Source organism: Dendrobates tinctorius, unplaced genomic scaffold (genome assembly GCF_039654945.1).
Source record: "Dendrobates tinctorius isolate UK_male_01 unplaced genomic scaffold, ASM3965494v1 ptg000084l, whole genome shotgun sequence".
Taxonomy (NCBI): domain Eukaryota; kingdom Metazoa; phylum Chordata; class Amphibia; order Anura; family Dendrobatidae; genus Dendrobates; species Dendrobates tinctorius.
In genome coordinates this window covers 37,855,258-37,873,374 of record NW_027361752.1, presented here as the reverse complement: position 1 = coordinate 37,873,374, position 18,117 = coordinate 37,855,258, and the positions used below count along the sequence as shown (strand labels likewise).

Below are 18,117 nucleotides of genomic sequence, written 5' to 3'. Positions count from 1 at the left end.
CTGCTTAAATCTCACACCGTTCAGTACAAGCTGCAGCTCTCTATCAGCAGAGACTGAATACACTTGCACAGCTGAACAATTTCATTCTTCAGACGCACATACGTACCTTTGGCTGGTTCTGCAGCTTTCACTGGTGTCTCAGTATTTGGTCTGGTCTGTGCATGTCGGGTTTGGGGGACACTAATAACTCCAGCCCGCGGAGGTATGATCTAGGGGAAAGAATAGCAGTCATATAGTGCACTTCACATGGGCCACACGTCTAATTGTTATGAATCAGCATGTCCCCATGTAACTCGTCCATCTCCTGATAAATTGCCACTTAGGCCTCTTTCACACATCCGGCTTTTGTAATCCGGCACGATGCGGCGAAATTTTTCATAACCGGATCCAGCACAGGATCCGGTTTTGTCCCATAAGCTTTCATGGTCGCCGCATTGTGCCGGATGGTTATGCGTCCGGACACGGCAAAAATTAGCCGTCCGGCATCTGCAAAAAACGTTCTCTGCAACGTTTTTTGTCAGCGCCGGACCGGCTTTTTCCACAGCGCATGCCCGGACTCTGTGAATGTTAACCCCACAAGTGCCCGGCGAGACAGAGAGAGAGATCTCTCTCTGTCACCCGGACACTTGTGAGAGATCTCTCTCGCCGGGTACTTGTGGGGTTAACACTCACAGTGTCTGGGTGAGAGAGATCTCTCTGTGGGGTTAACCCCACAAGTGCCCGGCAAAAGAGATTCTCTCGCCTGGACACTGAGTGTTAACCCCACGTCTCTCTCTCTCCACCCCCCTCTCCTCTCCTCCCCTCACCTCCCTTTCAGCAGCTGTCTCTCTCAGCGGCTGCCTCTGTCCACCTCCTCCTGCGGCTCCTTTAAATCATGTCCGAGCCGTATCGTCTCGCCGCATACACATCCGGTGTCACGGCTGCAGGCCGGATCCGGCGGCCCGGCTTTTCGCCGCACGCCGCCGGACCCCACACACCGGATGTGTGAAAGTAGCCTTAAAGGGGTCTCCCAAACACAACATCATCAAGTATCTACAGTATAGGAGATAAATGTACAATTGCTCTTGACCTTCACCACACCTCTCTCCAATCCTGAGAACGGGGAGCCTGTAGAGTGAAGGACGCATCAACGATCGGGTGTCTCCACTGATCCATTAAGGGTCTACACCCTGTGAGGTAGCGCTGTCATTCAGATAGGGGATTCTCGCTTAGCCGCCACAAAACCAGATCCAGCACGGATTTTCATAAAGCAGTATAGTCCATGAGGTTTATTCATCATCATAAACCAAAGCAATATGCAACAGCATATAAACAGCAGAGCGTCCATTATAGCTTCACTCTGTAAACCCTGTGCTCACACTGGTTGTACAATGTCCAGCATACAGGCTCTCAGCCACATTTATCTCACCCACGTCCGGGTCTCCTCATGGCTGCTTCAGCTTACTGCAGACGTTCATTCCTTCCCCTGGGAAGTCTCAGACACGGGCAGTCGTTCACCACAGCCACTTCACAGGCTGTTAGCCAGGAAGCTCCATCTCAGCGGGACCTTCCACACTGGACCAACCAGGTCCCTGCATTCACACCATGTGACCTACCCTGGCCACCTTATATGGTCCGTAGCCACGCCAACCGGGTTACATGGCTATGACCTCATCACAGGTCCTACACACACATATATACACTTTACAATAGCGTTACTAAACACACCCCCTGGGTGGGTTTGTAGGTAACTAGTTCCTGACACATTGAACCAGCACCTCAGCAGTTTCACTGCTGACTAACACACACACAAATCTCCATCTCAAAGCCACCCACCTTGAGATACATAATGGTCCTTCAGGATTCTGCCACTCATCCTCTCTCTTGGGACATCCACACAGCACCCCCTAGTGGACACAGTGATAACTACACCACAACCCCTATAGACCGATAATGGTGCAGTGACTGCACGAGGTCGCCAACACTTCATTTCCAAAGGGGACCCCTGTTCTCGGGAATAGTGGTTGTACACCCAGCGATCGTACATTTATCACCTATCCTGTGTGTCATTGTTATATGGTGGGTTTGGAACAATAGCTTTTTTTTTTTTTTAGAGGGATAGGTAAACAACATTTAGAGGGATAGGTAATAAAATGTATGATTGCTGGAGATCAAACGTCTATGGGACGGGTAGGGCACATCTTAGTGGGGTGGTGGTTACACAAGCGCAATGTGATGTACATGTCGTCTTCTTCCATCTAGCACTACCACATTTACAGCTATTCCGTCTAAATATATGCACATGTATACCCTCTGCACTGGTGAATAATAGAGGAAACAATCAGAAGACGCTCACCGGCCTCACTGAGGAGCAGGGGGCAGCCATCGGGGCTCCAAACTGAGGAGGAGGTGGTGCACGAACTGAAAGACAAATCAAAAATCAAAGTCCGCTCCCATACAAGTAAACATGTCTATATAATGACTAAATGGGACAGGACAAATTAGCAAGCAAGGCATTAGTGATGCAAAAGTAGTATAACTTGGGTAAGTTCCTAGATTAGTAGTTTATGTCTCGTAAATGACGCTGCAGGTGCCAGCATAGACGCCATGGATGTTTCTAAAAAGCTAGATCTGGATAATGTGCCGTCCCCATCGGACACTATACAGCGTGTATGACTGCTCTGCTTTACCATCGCACGACATTGGTGCTGAGAATCTGACATTGTGTAACAATTTCTTCCCCAGGAATCACAACCTCATGTTTGCACCAGCTTCTTGGTTTTCCAGATAAAGACCAGGACACTGATCTGAGTGTTATGATACAATACAATTAGAACAGGAAAACAGGAAAATATTTACCCAATCTAGCAATATATTCCAATCTTACACTTAAAGGGGTAGTGTTGGATCATTAAAAACCAGCAACATTTACCTACTGAAGCCCCTTCCACGCTGCTCCCCGGCAATCTTTGCAGACAAGGCTGCTGTCAAAAACTGGACTCAATGGCCTTGTGCCATCTACTTATTGTAGCATTGCAGAGAAGCAGAGATGCAATGAAACTGGAAAATCCCTTTAAAAGAATACTTTATTTAAAAAGGTAACTGTACTTTCAAGAAACTTTTCAGAATAATCTCCCATTGGTGTTAGAGCAGTCGTAACTCCAACCAAGACGTTTCTGGGATTCAATTAACGGCCAGTGAGAATAAGAAATCCATAGTTGTGATTTCCAATAATCTCCAATGTTTAAAATTAGTGTTTATTTTATACCCTTCATGAGTACAGGTGTTTGGTGCCTGAATCTGGGCGGCTCATGCATAATATCTGCTGCATTTCTTAAAAAGACTAGCTAAATTAATAAACAGATAGGGACCCTTTAAGGCTTTATTCCTGTGGTGTAAACCACTTGTGGAATTTACACTAAAATGGCTCAAAAAGTACAGTAAAATGTAACAAACCTCATCTGCTCACAGCATAAAAAAAAAATCTGCTATGGATTGTAGGAACGCTGCTTGTTTTAATCACAGATTCCACTCAATGCAATGAGCAAAATCTGCCATTACGGTAAACTCTACAAAAAAATGAATTCCACGTATTACGTCGGTTAACTCTCTTGAGGACTGTTGGGTTGGTTTTACAACATATGCAATACCCTGTGTGGGCGTATGCCTTCAATATTACATAACGCTAATTAGCACTGCACTAGATAGGATTGAATCCAGAATCCGTTCTGCTGCTCATCTCACCCCTGATGGTCTCTTCCTTCTAGTACTGACCCTATATACCAGAAATGGCAGGAAAAACCTGACCAACTAATCTCTGGTATAGCAGGGTCACCGCTACGGTCAGTGATTGGCTATGCAGACGTGTCATTTCCAGAGTGTTGAGATGGGACTAGGAAGTATAGACTAACAAGGCGACATGAGTGCCGGGTCTGATCATATCTGGTGCAGTGCTGACTATCATGTAAAATTTAGGGCATGAGCACACACAGTGTATAACATATGTTGTGAAACCAAACAAAAAGTCTTCAGTATAATCGACCCAGTAATATGCAGCATTCATTTTTCTGAAGAATTTACTTACAGGTTCCATTCATTGCAGGAAAAAACGCGGCAGAGAGACTGCCGGGGCCGGCAGAGAGACTGCCGGGGCCGGCAGAGAGACTGCCGGGGCCGGCAGAGAGACTCCGGCCATTAGACAATTTTGAAAAAAATTAGGCTGTGCCACATTTTAAACAAGTTGTTCCATCAGGACCTTCATGGGCCGTAAGAGATCAAACAGATCCAACTATTCAGATCATGCAGAGATTTCTGCCAACGTCCATCCCTCGAATTCTGACATAATTGAAACGTGCATGCAAGAAATTCTTTTTCTTCTCGGCACAGAGTGCGAATTACCCTTTAGCCTTCTCCTCACTATCTAAAATATGAGTAGCGTCGTGTACTCCAATGCACAGTTACGTTGGCGGTCTAGCTGGTACCAGGGTGCAGCAGATCGGATTACTAGTTCCCTGCTATCATGCAGCCTAGTATTAATAAGTAACTAAGCAATGCAAGAAAGTAATAGAAAATGGCACAAAATAAGGAAACTAATAAACACTTTCATTTAAATACATCCGTGCTATCAATGCATTTCAGATGGACATTAAGCGATCATGCAATAATTCATGCTTAGAACTAAAATCTATGATTTTGTGTATGCTGCTCCATGCCAACTATGCGTTTCCATGGTAACAGAATACACAAACTGTAGTCTGATCCTGTAATCATCCCTTCAACTGCAAAATCTAACAGACAAATGGAAGACATTGTGACTGCAGGACCGGATTGCTCGGGCTATATGTTGTATGTGAGCATGAAAATACATAAGAGCTGCAGACACAAAAACGGCAGGACACTTTCTGCCAAGACCTAAAGTAAAAATTTACACTTTTTTTTGCATTTTAAATACAGAGTTTTATTTTAGGGGGTAAATTATTGTTAAGCTAAACTATTTCAGTTGCCCGGCAGAATGATATTGATTGTTACCTTTCTGTGGCTGGTTATCAATATCAGATCCGTGCGGGGTCCGACACTCAGCGCCTCCACCGATCAGCAGTCATCAGCTCTGGTGCAATCAAATAGGACCCCCATTAGATCTCATGCTGATGACTTATCCAAAGGATAAATCATCAATATCATCTGCCTGGACAACCTCTGTCTAAATGACATTAGTACACAGCATTCCTATGTCACATGCTTGGCACGCTCATGCAGTTCACAGTATGGCAGCACAGTTACCTTCTGCATCTCTGCGTGCCACCCCCGGGCTGGGAGGAGCACCCGCACCTTGTTAGAGAGAGAAAAGACACTAAAGATTTTAGAGACAGACCATAACATCTAGAGAGCGTCACAGAGACAGGTCACAGGGAAAGACGGCATCACGTAGAGACAGACATTAACCAAAGTCCTGACGGTAGTGTCTTACTGTGTGCTGTGCATTGGGGCGATAGGTCGTTCCTAGCGGGAACTCCAGACGTGCGGATGACGCACCGCACATTACAATATATATTTTTGATGTGTATATGGCGCCAACATATTCTGCAGCGCATTGTCACCATTCATCAAGGAATCTCATCTAAAATCTCTTTCATTTGGAATATGGAAGATAACGAGAATACCTGGAGGAAATCAGCGCAAAAACAAGAAACTGTATTTATAAAAGTCTACACACCCTTGTTAAACTCCCAGGTTTTTGTTAGAGGAAAAAAAAAAATCACAACCAAAAGAAGCATATCAGCACTTTTTAATGTCACCTGTAATTTGTACTATTCAAGTGAGAAACAAAATGATTTCATTTTGGAGAAAGACAAAAAAAAAAAAAAAAAAAAAAAAAAAAATCACAAAACTAAAACAATGTGGTTTCAGAAGTGTGAACACGCTCTTATAATTTGGGTTGTATTGTGTTCAGAATTAGCCAATCATATTTAATCTTATGGAAAATAGCAGCCATCATTTTAAGGTATTTAGGTTAACCCCTTATAAAGCGCAGCAAAAACCAGAGTAAACACCTTACAACAAAGCAAAGGGATCACACTATTGAAAGTCAGGTTACAAAAAAAATTCCAAGGACTTGCACCACTGAACACTCTGATCATGGTGGCCATCAAGAAGTGTCTCAAGTTTGGCACAGCAGTGACATCTAGAAGTGGACAGTCCTCAGAAACTGATGTAAAGACAATGAAGAAAATTGATCCGGAAGGCTGCCAAAAATGCTTACAGCAACAATAAAGGAGCTGCAGGAATCTCTGGAAAGTACAAATCGTGTACTGCATGTGACAACAATTTCCTGTATTCTACATATGTATGGCCTGTGGGGTAGGGTGGCAAGACGGAAGTCTTTTCTTACAAACAAAAAAATCCAAGCCCGGATATATTTTGCCAAAACCTTACATTAAAAAGAATGTGGGAAAATGTATTACGGTCTGATGAAACCAAGATTGAACTTTTCATCCATAATTCCAAAAGGTATGTTTGGTGCAAAATCAACGCTGCACAGCAACAAAAGAACACCAGAACCACAATAAAGCATGGTGGAGGCAGTGTTTTGTTTTGGGGATGTATTTTGGCAGCTGAAACAGTGGCTTTAGTCAAGGTGGAGTAAATTAAGAACAGTTCCAAATATCAGTCAATGTTGCAACAAATTCTTCAGACCTCTGCTAGAAAGCCAAAGATGAAGAGGAATTTCCCCTTTCAGCACGACAACCACCCTAAGCGATCTACAAATCAACAAAATAATGGCTTCACGAGAAGGTAGTCAGAGTTTTGGAATGGCTCAATCAGAGCCCAGTCCAGAATCTACTTTACAATCTGTGAGTAACTTGAAGATGGCGCTGTACACAGAAGATGCCCCCGCAATCTGAGCTACTGCAAGGAAGAGGGTGCAAAAGATCACCAATTCTAGATTTGTCATGCTGATATAGACTCCTACCCAAAAAGATTGAATGCTCTCATACATTATTTTAAAAGGATACTTCAACAAAGTATTAGTTGATTATTTTAATTCTGTTTCTTTTTACTCCTGAAAAGTTTTCAATGTATTTGTGGAAAAAAATGGAAAAGTCCTGAAATGATGATTGTTGGTATGGTTTTTTTTTTTACATGATAAAAATTGGGCATTTTAACAGAGGTGTGCAGACTATATTTCCACGGTATAGACTTTGTTAGTCACTGCAAATAGGGCCATCAATCAGAAGTTTGGCAACATCCGCTGTGGGAACTAAAACAGCTGAAGAGAGGATGAATCAGGAACCCGCCTTTATTGCCCACGGCAATGCATGATGTATATCAAAGGTTTGCAGCAGGTGCCGAATGTCGGGCATGTCTTGCCACGCTTGATGGTTAAGATCACCGTCGCAGCAATTCAACGATTTTGTAGGTATGATGATGTGAATAGCATATCAGATGGACTAGGTTGTCCATAATGCTCTGGGTGGTGTGCAGCGTTAACTATATGTATGGTAGAGCTGACAAGACAGGGTGGATAACACACAGTAACAACACTACATGAATGATGCAGTAAAGGATGTGGAAAAGTAAACCAGACAGGTGCCTGATTCACATTCAGCACAGGAGACAACGGGATGCCACCATTACCTCCGATCTCTTTCCTGGCTGGAGCGGGGCTTCTAGCACCTTATCGTGGCACAAAGGAGAGCAGCAGCAGGGAACAGAACAGAGTGAATCAGCAGAGAGATCAGCGGGTGGTAAAAAGCTGGCAGCACTGCGGGCATAGGAGGCACGCAGGTCGGCCCGTCGTGTGCTATATACCCTGCGTAGCACACAGTCACTGCCAGTCACGTCATACATATCACATAATGATCATTCCTGGCCAAGCATCAGTCAATATACAGGATCGATATGCCTGATCGTGCGTGACATTCTTGTTTTATGCCCCATCGTTAGACATTCTTGTTCATCTCTACAGGATAATTTTTCATTTTTTTTTTTTGTTGCAGTTTTGAATGACACCATTCACTTTACCAAATAACACAATAGGAAAAAACAACAAGAAGAAAAATTAGGAAAATGGTTTAAAAAAAAATGCAATTCTGCTGTTGATTTTTGGGTTTTTACGGCATTCAGCGCATGCTGAAAAAGAAAAAATAATGATCGGGGCAACATGGTTCTCCAGATCAGTGCAATTTCAGAAATTTCAAACTTATAAGTTTTGTTTTATATGATAGTCCTTATAAATAAGTTAGCTATTAAACTCGTTCTATGCCCGGGAGGCGAGGGTTTTTATTGGTACATTTATACAGTGTCTGCAGTAAAATGGCGTGGAGATCGCAGTATGTGCCCGCACTGACTCCGGCGACATTTTACTGCAATGTACTACAACGTCAACATAGCAGTGTGCACGCGCCGGCCATAGGTAATGACATCGTCCAGCGCATGCGCACTGCTATGATGACGTTACAGTACAATTCTTCAATAATATTGTGCCCCTAAGTCGACACATGCGCATGCCGCGATATTAGGCGTCATTTTGTTGAAGAGGCTGTCTGCAAATTCGCACAGTGTCTTTAATGAAATGGTGCCGCAGTGCAGTATGCGCCGGAGCAGGCGCCACCTATCCTGGTTTCAGGCAGAAGGACGCATCCACCGTTCTATACAAGATGTCAGAAGTTGTTTTGGGTCGCTATTTTCTGACACCTGGAATTTTCTTCACTTTTCCCATCGATGACGCTGTGAGCGGGCTTGTTTTCTTTGGACGCCCTGAGCTGTACATTTTATTCACAGTATTTAGGAGTACATACAACGGTTCGATTACTTTTTATTGCATTTTTTTCTTTGTCAGAGGTATGGCAACTCAAAAATGACAATCCAGGTGTTTTTATTTTTGTCTTTCCAGCATTTAAATACATTTTATAATGAACTTTCACTGATATGACGATATCAAATATTTTATTTTCTTATTTATTTTTTAACTGGTCATAGAGGGGGATTTAAAACTTATTTTTAGTCCCTTTAGGTCACATGAACCTGCAATTTTTTTGATTGCTTTTATTAATATAACAGTCGTTGCTGTTACCATCAGAAGACGACAGGTGCCTGGTATGGCGAGGACTCAGATCATGAAGCTGCCCGATACCTGCGCATCCCGGCCGTGACCTACGGCTCCGTCAGGATATGCAAACAAGTTAGTGAGCCTTGCAACATGACCAGAGATAAATGCCATGCCAAAAACTCATCTACAGACTGTTTCAGGGTGTTTGCCACTCATCAGTGTAGACTCTACATTATCCTACGCTGATGAGGGGGCAAACACCCTGAAACAGTTCTGGTTGGTGAAGTGCAACACTACTGAGGCAAAGATGGGGGAAATACTACTTCTCCTTAAAAAGACCAGCTGAACATGGAGCCTTGTTGCAAGTCTAGTAAAAGGGTTGACTGAAAGGATTGCCTCTCATGGGTGGTACTTGTGAGACTGTTTTTTTAACATTTTGTGGCAGAGCCACTTTTGCATACTTTTTTCCCCACGAAGCCTTGCCTGTAAGACTCCATACTCAGCAGGTCCCCAAAGCGAAACAGTACTTCACCTGAGGTGGCAATAGTTGTGCCAAAATTCCCCCTGAAACTAAAAAGTGAAATCTCCAGCAATGACATCTTGTCCGTTGTGACCGCAGACATCATTTCATAAGGCAGGGACCAGTCAGGGAAGTCACCAGTGCCAGGGAAGAAGAGTACAGATTTATCTGGTGAAACCACATTTTAGGGGTATATAGACATTATCACTGCTAAGTAATAGGATAAGCAATTCTGAAGAGACATATAATTGCACGGCTCACATCTACTTATATTAGCAGAGCTTATGCTTACCTGATGGAGGAGGAGGACGCTGAGGGGGCGCTGGACGTGCCGGTGGGGCACCAGGTCTTGGAGGGGGCGCTCGTTTAGGTTCTAGCGTCAGAGATGGAGCTTCTTTCAGTACTACAGGCTGGAAGTCCACTGAAGACCCTATAATATAGGAGCGCAAGAGTGACCTGCATTATGTGCTACACTAGAGGGGGAGACACTGTTCAAGGGCAGAGCACGATGGGGGATGTCATTACTAGCTCATAACAGGAGGCAACACTACAAACTACAGTGCTACTGTAACAAGCCCTGCACCTGTGTACCCAACACATGAACAAATCCAAATGGTGTAGGATGTCTCTGAAACATGTGCCCAATCTTGTTTTGACTTCCTACACCTATCGCCGAGCTTGGCTGAGACAAGGGAGAACTCCTACAGTAACAATGGCATAATCCTTGTGCCTATGGGACGGCTGCCCAAATTTGTGGGTGATACGAAATGGAGCAGAATTGAGTCTAACTTGTAGAAACCCTAGATGATCCATGAGCTCATGAGAGCCAAGGACTTGATGGAGTCAGCTCCAGATCACCATGCTAACAATTTGTAGACTATAACTACTCGTGGGGACAAGAACTTATCAAGGATGGCTGGTCACGGGGGACTTACGGGCGCTCACATTTTGTGCTAATCCCAGTACTGCCTAAGGTTCCGCTTCACGGAGGATACATCTTTAAACGGTTTGCTGGAATCCCTGGATCATGAATTCCAAGACTCTGTACCACGCAGTGATTTATGGACTGTTCACCCAGTACCATATTGATGGGGCCCATCCAGGAGACCTATTTGGCTTCAGTGGTCAAGCAATGTCTCAGCAAGAATTATAGGCCAGGAGACCAGCAGGACCCGGAAGGAGAGCATGTTGCTTTTTGTTTTAATAACCTTATAGGACCATTTTTATAATGAAAAATGTAGCGGATACCCCTTTTAGCTTTTAGAAGAGAAGCTTGGGGTAACCCGTACCATATGCTACTAATTGGCCTGGGCTGTGTGGCGGTACAATATATGTCTGTTTACAAAGACCAACTGTGGTTGTGGATATTGAGGGCATGTACCTGGAGATGAAGTAACTGGGGGACCCGGGGTCTTTGCAGGAGCACGACTTGGACGTACAGGCAGAGCAGGAGGGGGTCCCTCTGGCATGGTTGGTGAAGAACATGGACTTGAACGAGGAGAAGAGCTGGGGGATGACCCCATAGTCGAGAAGGATGATGGCTGTAAATGCTGAGGGAGGAATTCCTCTACTTCTGCGCTATAGTCATCCACGTCACCTGTGGGATGGATCGATACCTGGTCACATGTCTGAAACTACTGGTTTACTTCAACAAAAGCAGCTCGATTCCCCTTCCCCACTGCAGTTTGCTTCATGCTCTTATTTTTGTACATGTTCACAAAGCCTAGTCGATTCTCTTTTCTCCTCCTTGTGTGCGTTCCTCCCTAAATAACACTCGTGTCATTGTCCTCCCTGAAGACTTTTGATGCTTCCCACACTCCAATTTCTGATCCGCTTTGTACATATCCCCTTCAGTGCTGCCATCTCTGAAACTGATAGATTAAGGTGGAAGAGCAGAAAGTGCTGACATAGCAAGTCAAATCTGTGTCAGATTCAGCAAGACAACCAGTGGTATGTAGGAGTTACACAGACTCTACAACAGCAAAATAGAAGAATGTTTTTAGTCTGTTTAGCAATAAGTTGCCTAATATAGCATTTAGGAAGCAAAAGAACAAACTTTCAGTGCAAACCTGTCCATGGCTTTTAAGAGGAATATCAGGTAGGTGCACATCAAAGAATTTGGATCCCCCACTCAGAACCCTGTTCTTTTCACCGGAGGAGGACACAGACGCATTACACACTACATTTCCTCTAAATCACCCCCTAGTGATTGCAGCAGAACGTTATGGATGTCAGACCCCATCTAGTGAGGTATATGATAATTGAAGACGCAGTGATCTCTGACCGAGCACCTTCCATGTCGAAGTCGGCAGCGACGTCTACATCTTCTCCCAGCAGTGTGGAGCTTGTAGAACAAGGCAGCGCTACTGTTATCCTCTCCAAACTCATCTCCTCCTCCACCTGGGCGATCCAGTCCGGGTTCTTCAGCTGAATATTCATCGTCTTCCCCAACACCTGCAGGTACAGCAAGGAATCATATCGAAGACCCAGAGTTATAAGAAGAAATCTCCATTTGGTTCAGAGCTTATTACAATTGGTAGAGGCTCATTTCTTATTTTGCATTTATTATTCATAGGAGAGGACTCTCCCCGCAGCTATGGAAAGTAATTACTGCTTTGACGTGACAAAGGATATGTCCAGTATTATAGCACGGTGATGGAGAGGGTTAGGACCTTGCGATTCAAACATCCCGCTGGAAATAAAATTTTTATGCGGCTTTTTAGTACACAAAACATGCACTTACCTCCACACCATTAAGGGTTAGAGCAGCAAGAGCAGAACTTCCTTCAAGGAACGTGACCCACATTTTATCCTCGACAAACCTGCACCGATTAATAAATAGTTACCCCATGTATCCTGGCCAAACAGTAGTTAGAAATTGTAATGAATATTATTTTCAGTATACTCTGTCCAGTGCGTGAACACGAGGAATAACATCATTTATGGCCTTTATATGACTCGTATCCTGCATCTTTCTGCAGAAACTCGCTCTAATTTCCAGTCTTTGAACTAGTGGGTTTAGACGAGCTGCTATGAGGTCTCTCATATACAGTACACATGCACGAGGGATTCCTGTAGCACAGAGATAGAAGCGGCAGCATGGAGGACATTCTCCAGCAGTACTGAGCAGCGTGACTGTGAATCCAGCACAATTAAATTTAAAAAAAAGTTGCTAGATGTTCAGCTCAAACTGCTTGTGTCTGCCTTTCTCTCATTGTATCGAGTGCTCCACACTCCTCCATTAGGTTTCCATTTGCAGCTGGCTGTTAGACGAAGACCCAAAAATCTTTAAAACTCATGTTCAGATTTCTAAATAAATGTAACATTCTTACGGAATGCAAAAAGCAATGCCGAAACTACATTTGTTCTCATTTGATAGGACCAGGGTGCAGAGGATGGGTCACGACTGGCCATTATGTCGAGAATGAGGCTCTAGAACAGACGAACAGCGGCAGGAGACTGGCACTAAGTTGGTGAAATATGCTCCACCAGGGGTTGAGCGGAACAGATGACGTTATAGCTACACATATCTACCCAGACCATCAGCCACCGTGCACCATCTGCAAATAAGGTGGTCATGTACTGGCAAGTATGTGGGCTTCCTGATGCTAAAGTCACAAACCCATTTAATGGGATAAAACGAAATAAGGCCATCTTTGCGTTATGATCTAGTCTCGGTGGTTTAGGGGAACTTCGACCTCAAATTGAAACTCCATAGTTGGCACAAGTTTGCACTGATCTCCTACTGCTAAGTCTTCGAGGACAGGAATCTTCCACGTGTGTGGGACTTCTCAGTTCTAGAAATCTCAGACAATAACATTTTTTCCAATGTGGGCGATCAAAGCAAAAAAGCTGAACTTTTACTTGAGCGTTTTCCCTATTTGGCGCCTTGAATTGTGTGTAAAGCAAGAAGTCTTACCTTATCAGTATGACCTCTCCGTAGCCGGCAAACTGCTGCAGCAATTCATCAATTAGACTGTCGTCAAAATAGTTCTCCTGTGATGTGCTTTGTATGGAGACCATGATGGTCCCATCCGGCGGCCCCTGGGTGGCGATGACTTCTTTATAGATCTTCTGTCGCTCTTCGGCCTCAGTCTCAAATATATCTATATCGATCAGTGCAACAACCGGCCTTCATAACGAGGATACAGAGTGCGTCAGTGGCAATAATACACATAGACCGGGTATTGGGAAGTAATAATCCGCGACGACGATTACCTGTGATCGGAGGTTTTCAGCTCCGCCCGGCCATAGTGCAGCAAGGAACCTGGATTCCAGGTATAAGGAATGTTTCTACCTTCTTGTAAACTTGAATTCAGGAGATCTAAATCTTCAGCTGGGAAAAAAAAGAAAATAAGAAGAAAAAAAAAAAAAACACAAGTCACCAGTACAGGAGACTTGTGCCCTCCGTCCTCGTTCTTCCGTGTGGTGAATGGAGCAGCGATTATCAGGTACAATTTCATCTATTATATGTCCCCCAACGGGTCTAAAAAAGGGGCACTATAAGTGAGAGTCACCCCGATTCATTATACTATGGAAATCGATTGTCACTATCACTTTATTAAAGTTCTGACTTGTCATAGTGACAGGACAAAGTTTTGTCGCAAAATGAAGAAGAGCAACATCCGGTCCGGGTGAAGAAGCATATAAAATTTATTATGCCATGAAAACATACAACGGTCGACCATCACATGGTCTTTTTTTTGCTTGAAAAAGACCATGTGATGGTCGAAACGTTGTATGTTTTCATGGCATAATAAATTTTAAATGCTTCTTCACCCGGACCGGATGTTGCTCTTCTTCATTTTGTGACTTATGTCCAACTGGGTCCCTGGACTTAGAGCGTGCATCCTTTGATCCTGTAAGTGCTGTCAGCTATTTTTCTATTTGCAGGACAAAGTTTTGTGTCATCGCTCTCATGGATCGCAGAAGCTTTCAGTTCATATAGAAGAATCGCACTAATACCTGATCTGTCAAATGGCCATTTTCTTCTCCTCCAGAGAATGCGATCTGTCCACGCGGGGGTCCGACACTTTTCACTTGTGTCATAATCGTCAGAGAATAAGTCATATTTATAGGTGGGAGCAAAATTAACTTTCCCTTCTAAGAAACTCCGGAATACCTTAGATAGGGTAAAAAAAACAGGTTATATGTCAAGACTAACCCAAAAATATGTATTAAGAAAAAAAAAAAAGGATCTTAAGAAAGATATTTGAGTAAACCGGTACACAGAAAGCAGTGGATGCACCTAGGGCAAGTATATGGACATCCTACAGTTACCTCCCATAGGACGGGCAGAGATGAAGGACCAGACTAAGGCACTGTGCAAATCATTATTAACAAGTTATCCACAGGATAGGTGACAACTTGCTGATCGGTGGGGGTCCGACCCCTGGAACCTGCACTGATTGACAGATTGGCAAACTTTAAACCCCATCATGAAGTGAAGCGGCAGGTCACACACCTCAACCTCACTCTTTTTACTTGTTGTGAGGCTCCTGAAAAGATCAAGAGAAGCAAGTGGCCGCCCCATAGGGAAGGAAGAGAGTGACGGTGGAGCATCAGCTCTGCACTACTGTTCCATTCTAAGGGGGATAAAAAAGCCCCATACTGCTTATTGGAGCGGGGACCCAGCAACCGAACTCCACTTGACAATCCATTCATTTAGGTTAACTGTGCAAATGTCCATAGGGCTGCATTATCCGAAGGCGGCCAAAAGGGTATGGAAACAAAATTCAATCAATTGGTCAGTTTCATCCCATGTGGTCCACTAAAGAAATGTCAGACGTACATATCCTTCCACCCATTGTCACTGGCACCCAATAAATGGATACGTCGTGAGCTTGTTGTTGTCTATTCATTGGGTTATTGATCAGGTAGATAATCAACGGCGGCCTCCGTTACAGATCTCATCGTATTCTATGGAAGACAGATGCTGCTGGTAGGCATCGGTCACAGTCAGTAATCTACAGGTCAAGAGTCTGGGAAAGATCAGAGGACAAGAAACGTTTTATGGGATAAAAGGGATCCAGGCATGAGAATTTTACATCATGTACGTACAGGCATTTTGAGGCTGAATAAATCCATTTCTCGATGGTAGAAATCAGCTCTGTAGTATGTGAGAGGCAGCCAGTATTGAAATAGTCAAGTGCTCCAGGGTGGGGCATTGCACTTGCAGCTCTCCTGCCCTCCCTGTCTTTTTTCTCGCTTGCCTCCTGTGTCTGACAGGTCACTCAATATTCAGTGACCTTCCTCTTCCCGATCCAGATCTTGCACAAGTGCAGCCAGTGCCTGACATTATGAGAACCTATGCATGCATCGGCGCTGACTGCGCCTGTGCAAGATCTTGATTGGGAAAAGGCAGGTGACTTAGACAAGTCAGACAGGCGGAGAGTGCATTGTCTCACCCCTCAAAGCACTTTTACAGAAATTCAATGCTGGATTTCTCAGAAACTGCAAAATGGGTTTAATCCGTATGAAGGCACCTGTACACAGACTGAGATATGAAGTCCTCAGGACAGGATCCCTTTAAAGTGGTTCTTTAGGAAATTATAGACTAAGACTGGAGGGGTTGTCCTAGCCACTGTACTGAGTGTCTGCTGTCTCGGAGGATTCAACACAACCAAGTGCTTCTTTTGGTTGGCCACCATCATCACATGTAAACCTGCAGCGTTCGAATGAGAAGGCAAAAATAATTTTTATTTTTAGGCGTTCTGTAATGCCGTAATCTGCACGCACATTATGGCCCCAATTAAAAGTCTTGAATGCCAGTATTACTGAAGGGCAGCGTTGGAGTGAGATGTGCCAAAACCAAGTGCATCTTAATGAATTTGGTGCATCTTATAACTCGCGTGCGTCTCCAGCAGAATTGTTACTCCAGCCAGGGACCGGAGTAAGTTTCTGGAGTAATTTCTGCCACTATTGTGGAGCAAATTACAATGAATTTGATGGACTTGTATTCGGCACGTCGTGTCCCTGCGTCACCCACGATGATTGAGCTGGCCAGCAAGAGCATGCAAATGCTAAAAGGTACCAAAATATTATCACAATTTTGCAACATTTCAATGAGTTTTACACTAGAAAATTGGCGAAAACTTCCAGTCAAACCCGGGTTTAAGTGTTTAAACACAGCAGACAAAAAAAATAAATAAAAATTGCAGACTATTTCATTACCCCTCTAAGCCTACTGCATGGCCATACCTGTCCACCATTCTTCTGGTTTATCAGCTGATCTCCCACTATGAGAGAATCCCAGTTCTGATTCCTGATCAGCTCTTTGACTTCTTCGTTAGCCATGTCAATGCGATAGTTAAAATCTCCACACCAGAAGACGTAGTCGTGAGAAAATAGCATCCTGCCCTGGTGGAAACCACGAGAAAACCCTGATCAATCCCGACATATTCTGCAGTGTGGATGGGACCTTCAGAAGGTGTTAACCCTGCTGCTGTCTTACCATGGGGAAGCTAAGCTTGCGGGCGATTTCATGATAATCCTCATTCCTCTCTTTTACTTGGGACTGCCCAGCAGCAAAGTGACTGCAGACGAAGCAGAGGCTGGTGGTGTGGAACAGCATCCTGATGGCCACCGCACCTTTGTTCCCGGTGGCTCCCCCCATGCCGGTCTTCACGGTATCTACAGCTACATCCCTGGTATAGAAAGGCATAACACTCAGTAACGAAGGAGCTACTACTAGTACTGACCGGTGATGCTGAAAATGGTCACTGACCTGATAAAAGGGGCATGCTGGGGTCTTATGAATACAAAGAGACAGACGCCGACCAGCTGCTCCGAGGCCAAGAGAACGTACTTATTATCTCTGGAGATGGTCTTCTGAAGCTCTGCTGCCCAAAGCTTCTGGTTGGTTGTGCTGTAAAGACCGATAGATAGTAAGTGGCTTGGAAGTTGTTGAGTTGTGGGGGAGGGTAGGCAATTGTGAGCTCTGGAGGTGGGGGAAGGATTGGGGAACACTGGCCCCAGGGGAGTGGAAGGGTTGGTGATCGCCCAGGGGAGGGTTTCGATCATTGGACCCATGGGTGTAGGGGAAGGAGGGTTAGGGTTTGATGGCTTTGGTGGTGGTGGTGGGGGGAGACTGGCCATCACTGGCCCTGAAGAATTGTAAGAGGTGGCAATAGCTGTTCTTGGGGATGGAGTAGGTTGGGTGTTTAAGGATCGGAGTCTGGGGGGAGGGTCACGAAGTTGGCAACTAATGGCTCCAGGGGTCAGTTCCCCAGCAAACAAACAGATCACCCATTCTTAAAATTAAAAAAAAAAAAAAGTTTATCAGACTTATCTGGATCATAACATGCCTGATGAAAAGAATTTCACACTCCTGCACAATTCCAGACTTTTTATAAGGCTCCTGTAGGACATACAAGGGTTGGACCTCACCTGGCATTGACAATGTTTCCTGCATTCAATTCCACCATCTCCTCAAATCCGATGGCGAATATATCTGTCGGCTTGCTTCGTCTATCTAAACAAGGAAGGAAGATTAAAATTGCTTTTATGAGGCCTATGCAGACCGGATATATGGTATATATGTATGTATATATACACACTTTTTAATTTT

General features: G+C 44.3%; 1 protein-coding gene across 8 annotated transcripts in view; it reads right to left on the bottom strand.

Moving 5' to 3' along the window:
* The window catches only part of LOC141097395 (synaptojanin-1-like), a 236,399-nt gene that overhangs the window by 135,786 nt on the left and 82,496 nt on the right, over nt 1–18,117 (bottom strand). For 6 of the 8 annotated variants that reach the window (XR_012233941.1, XM_073584532.1, XM_073584534.1 and 3 more), the window contains 15 exons: nt 17,937–18,021; nt 17,275–17,415; nt 17,002–17,194; nt 16,749–16,907; nt 14,514–14,670; nt 13,767–13,884; nt 13,468–13,680; nt 12,292–12,370; nt 11,840–12,002; nt 10,930–11,145; nt 9,841–9,978; nt 7,615–7,653; nt 5,260–5,307; nt 2,336–2,400; nt 107–209 (listed from right to left, as the gene is read on the bottom strand). Coding sequence is in view for 7 of the 8 variants with exons in the window: in XM_073584532.1 (XP_073440633.1) it covers nt 107–209; nt 2,336–2,400; nt 5,260–5,307; nt 7,615–7,653; nt 9,841–9,978; nt 10,930–11,145; nt 11,840–12,002; nt 12,292–12,370; nt 13,468–13,680; nt 13,767–13,884; nt 14,514–14,670; nt 16,749–16,907; nt 17,002–17,194; nt 17,275–17,415; nt 17,937–18,021 (1,917 nt within the window). In the remaining variant the exon portion in view is untranslated. The remainder of the gene's footprint in view (nt 1–106; nt 210–2,335; nt 2,401–5,259; nt 5,308–7,614; nt 7,654–9,840; nt 9,979–10,929; nt 11,146–11,839; nt 12,003–12,291; nt 12,371–13,467; nt 13,681–13,766; nt 13,885–14,513; nt 14,671–16,748; nt 16,908–17,001; nt 17,195–17,274; nt 17,416–17,936; nt 18,022–18,117) is intronic. The other 2 variants (XM_073584535.1, XM_073584536.1) reach the window with 2 other exon arrangements.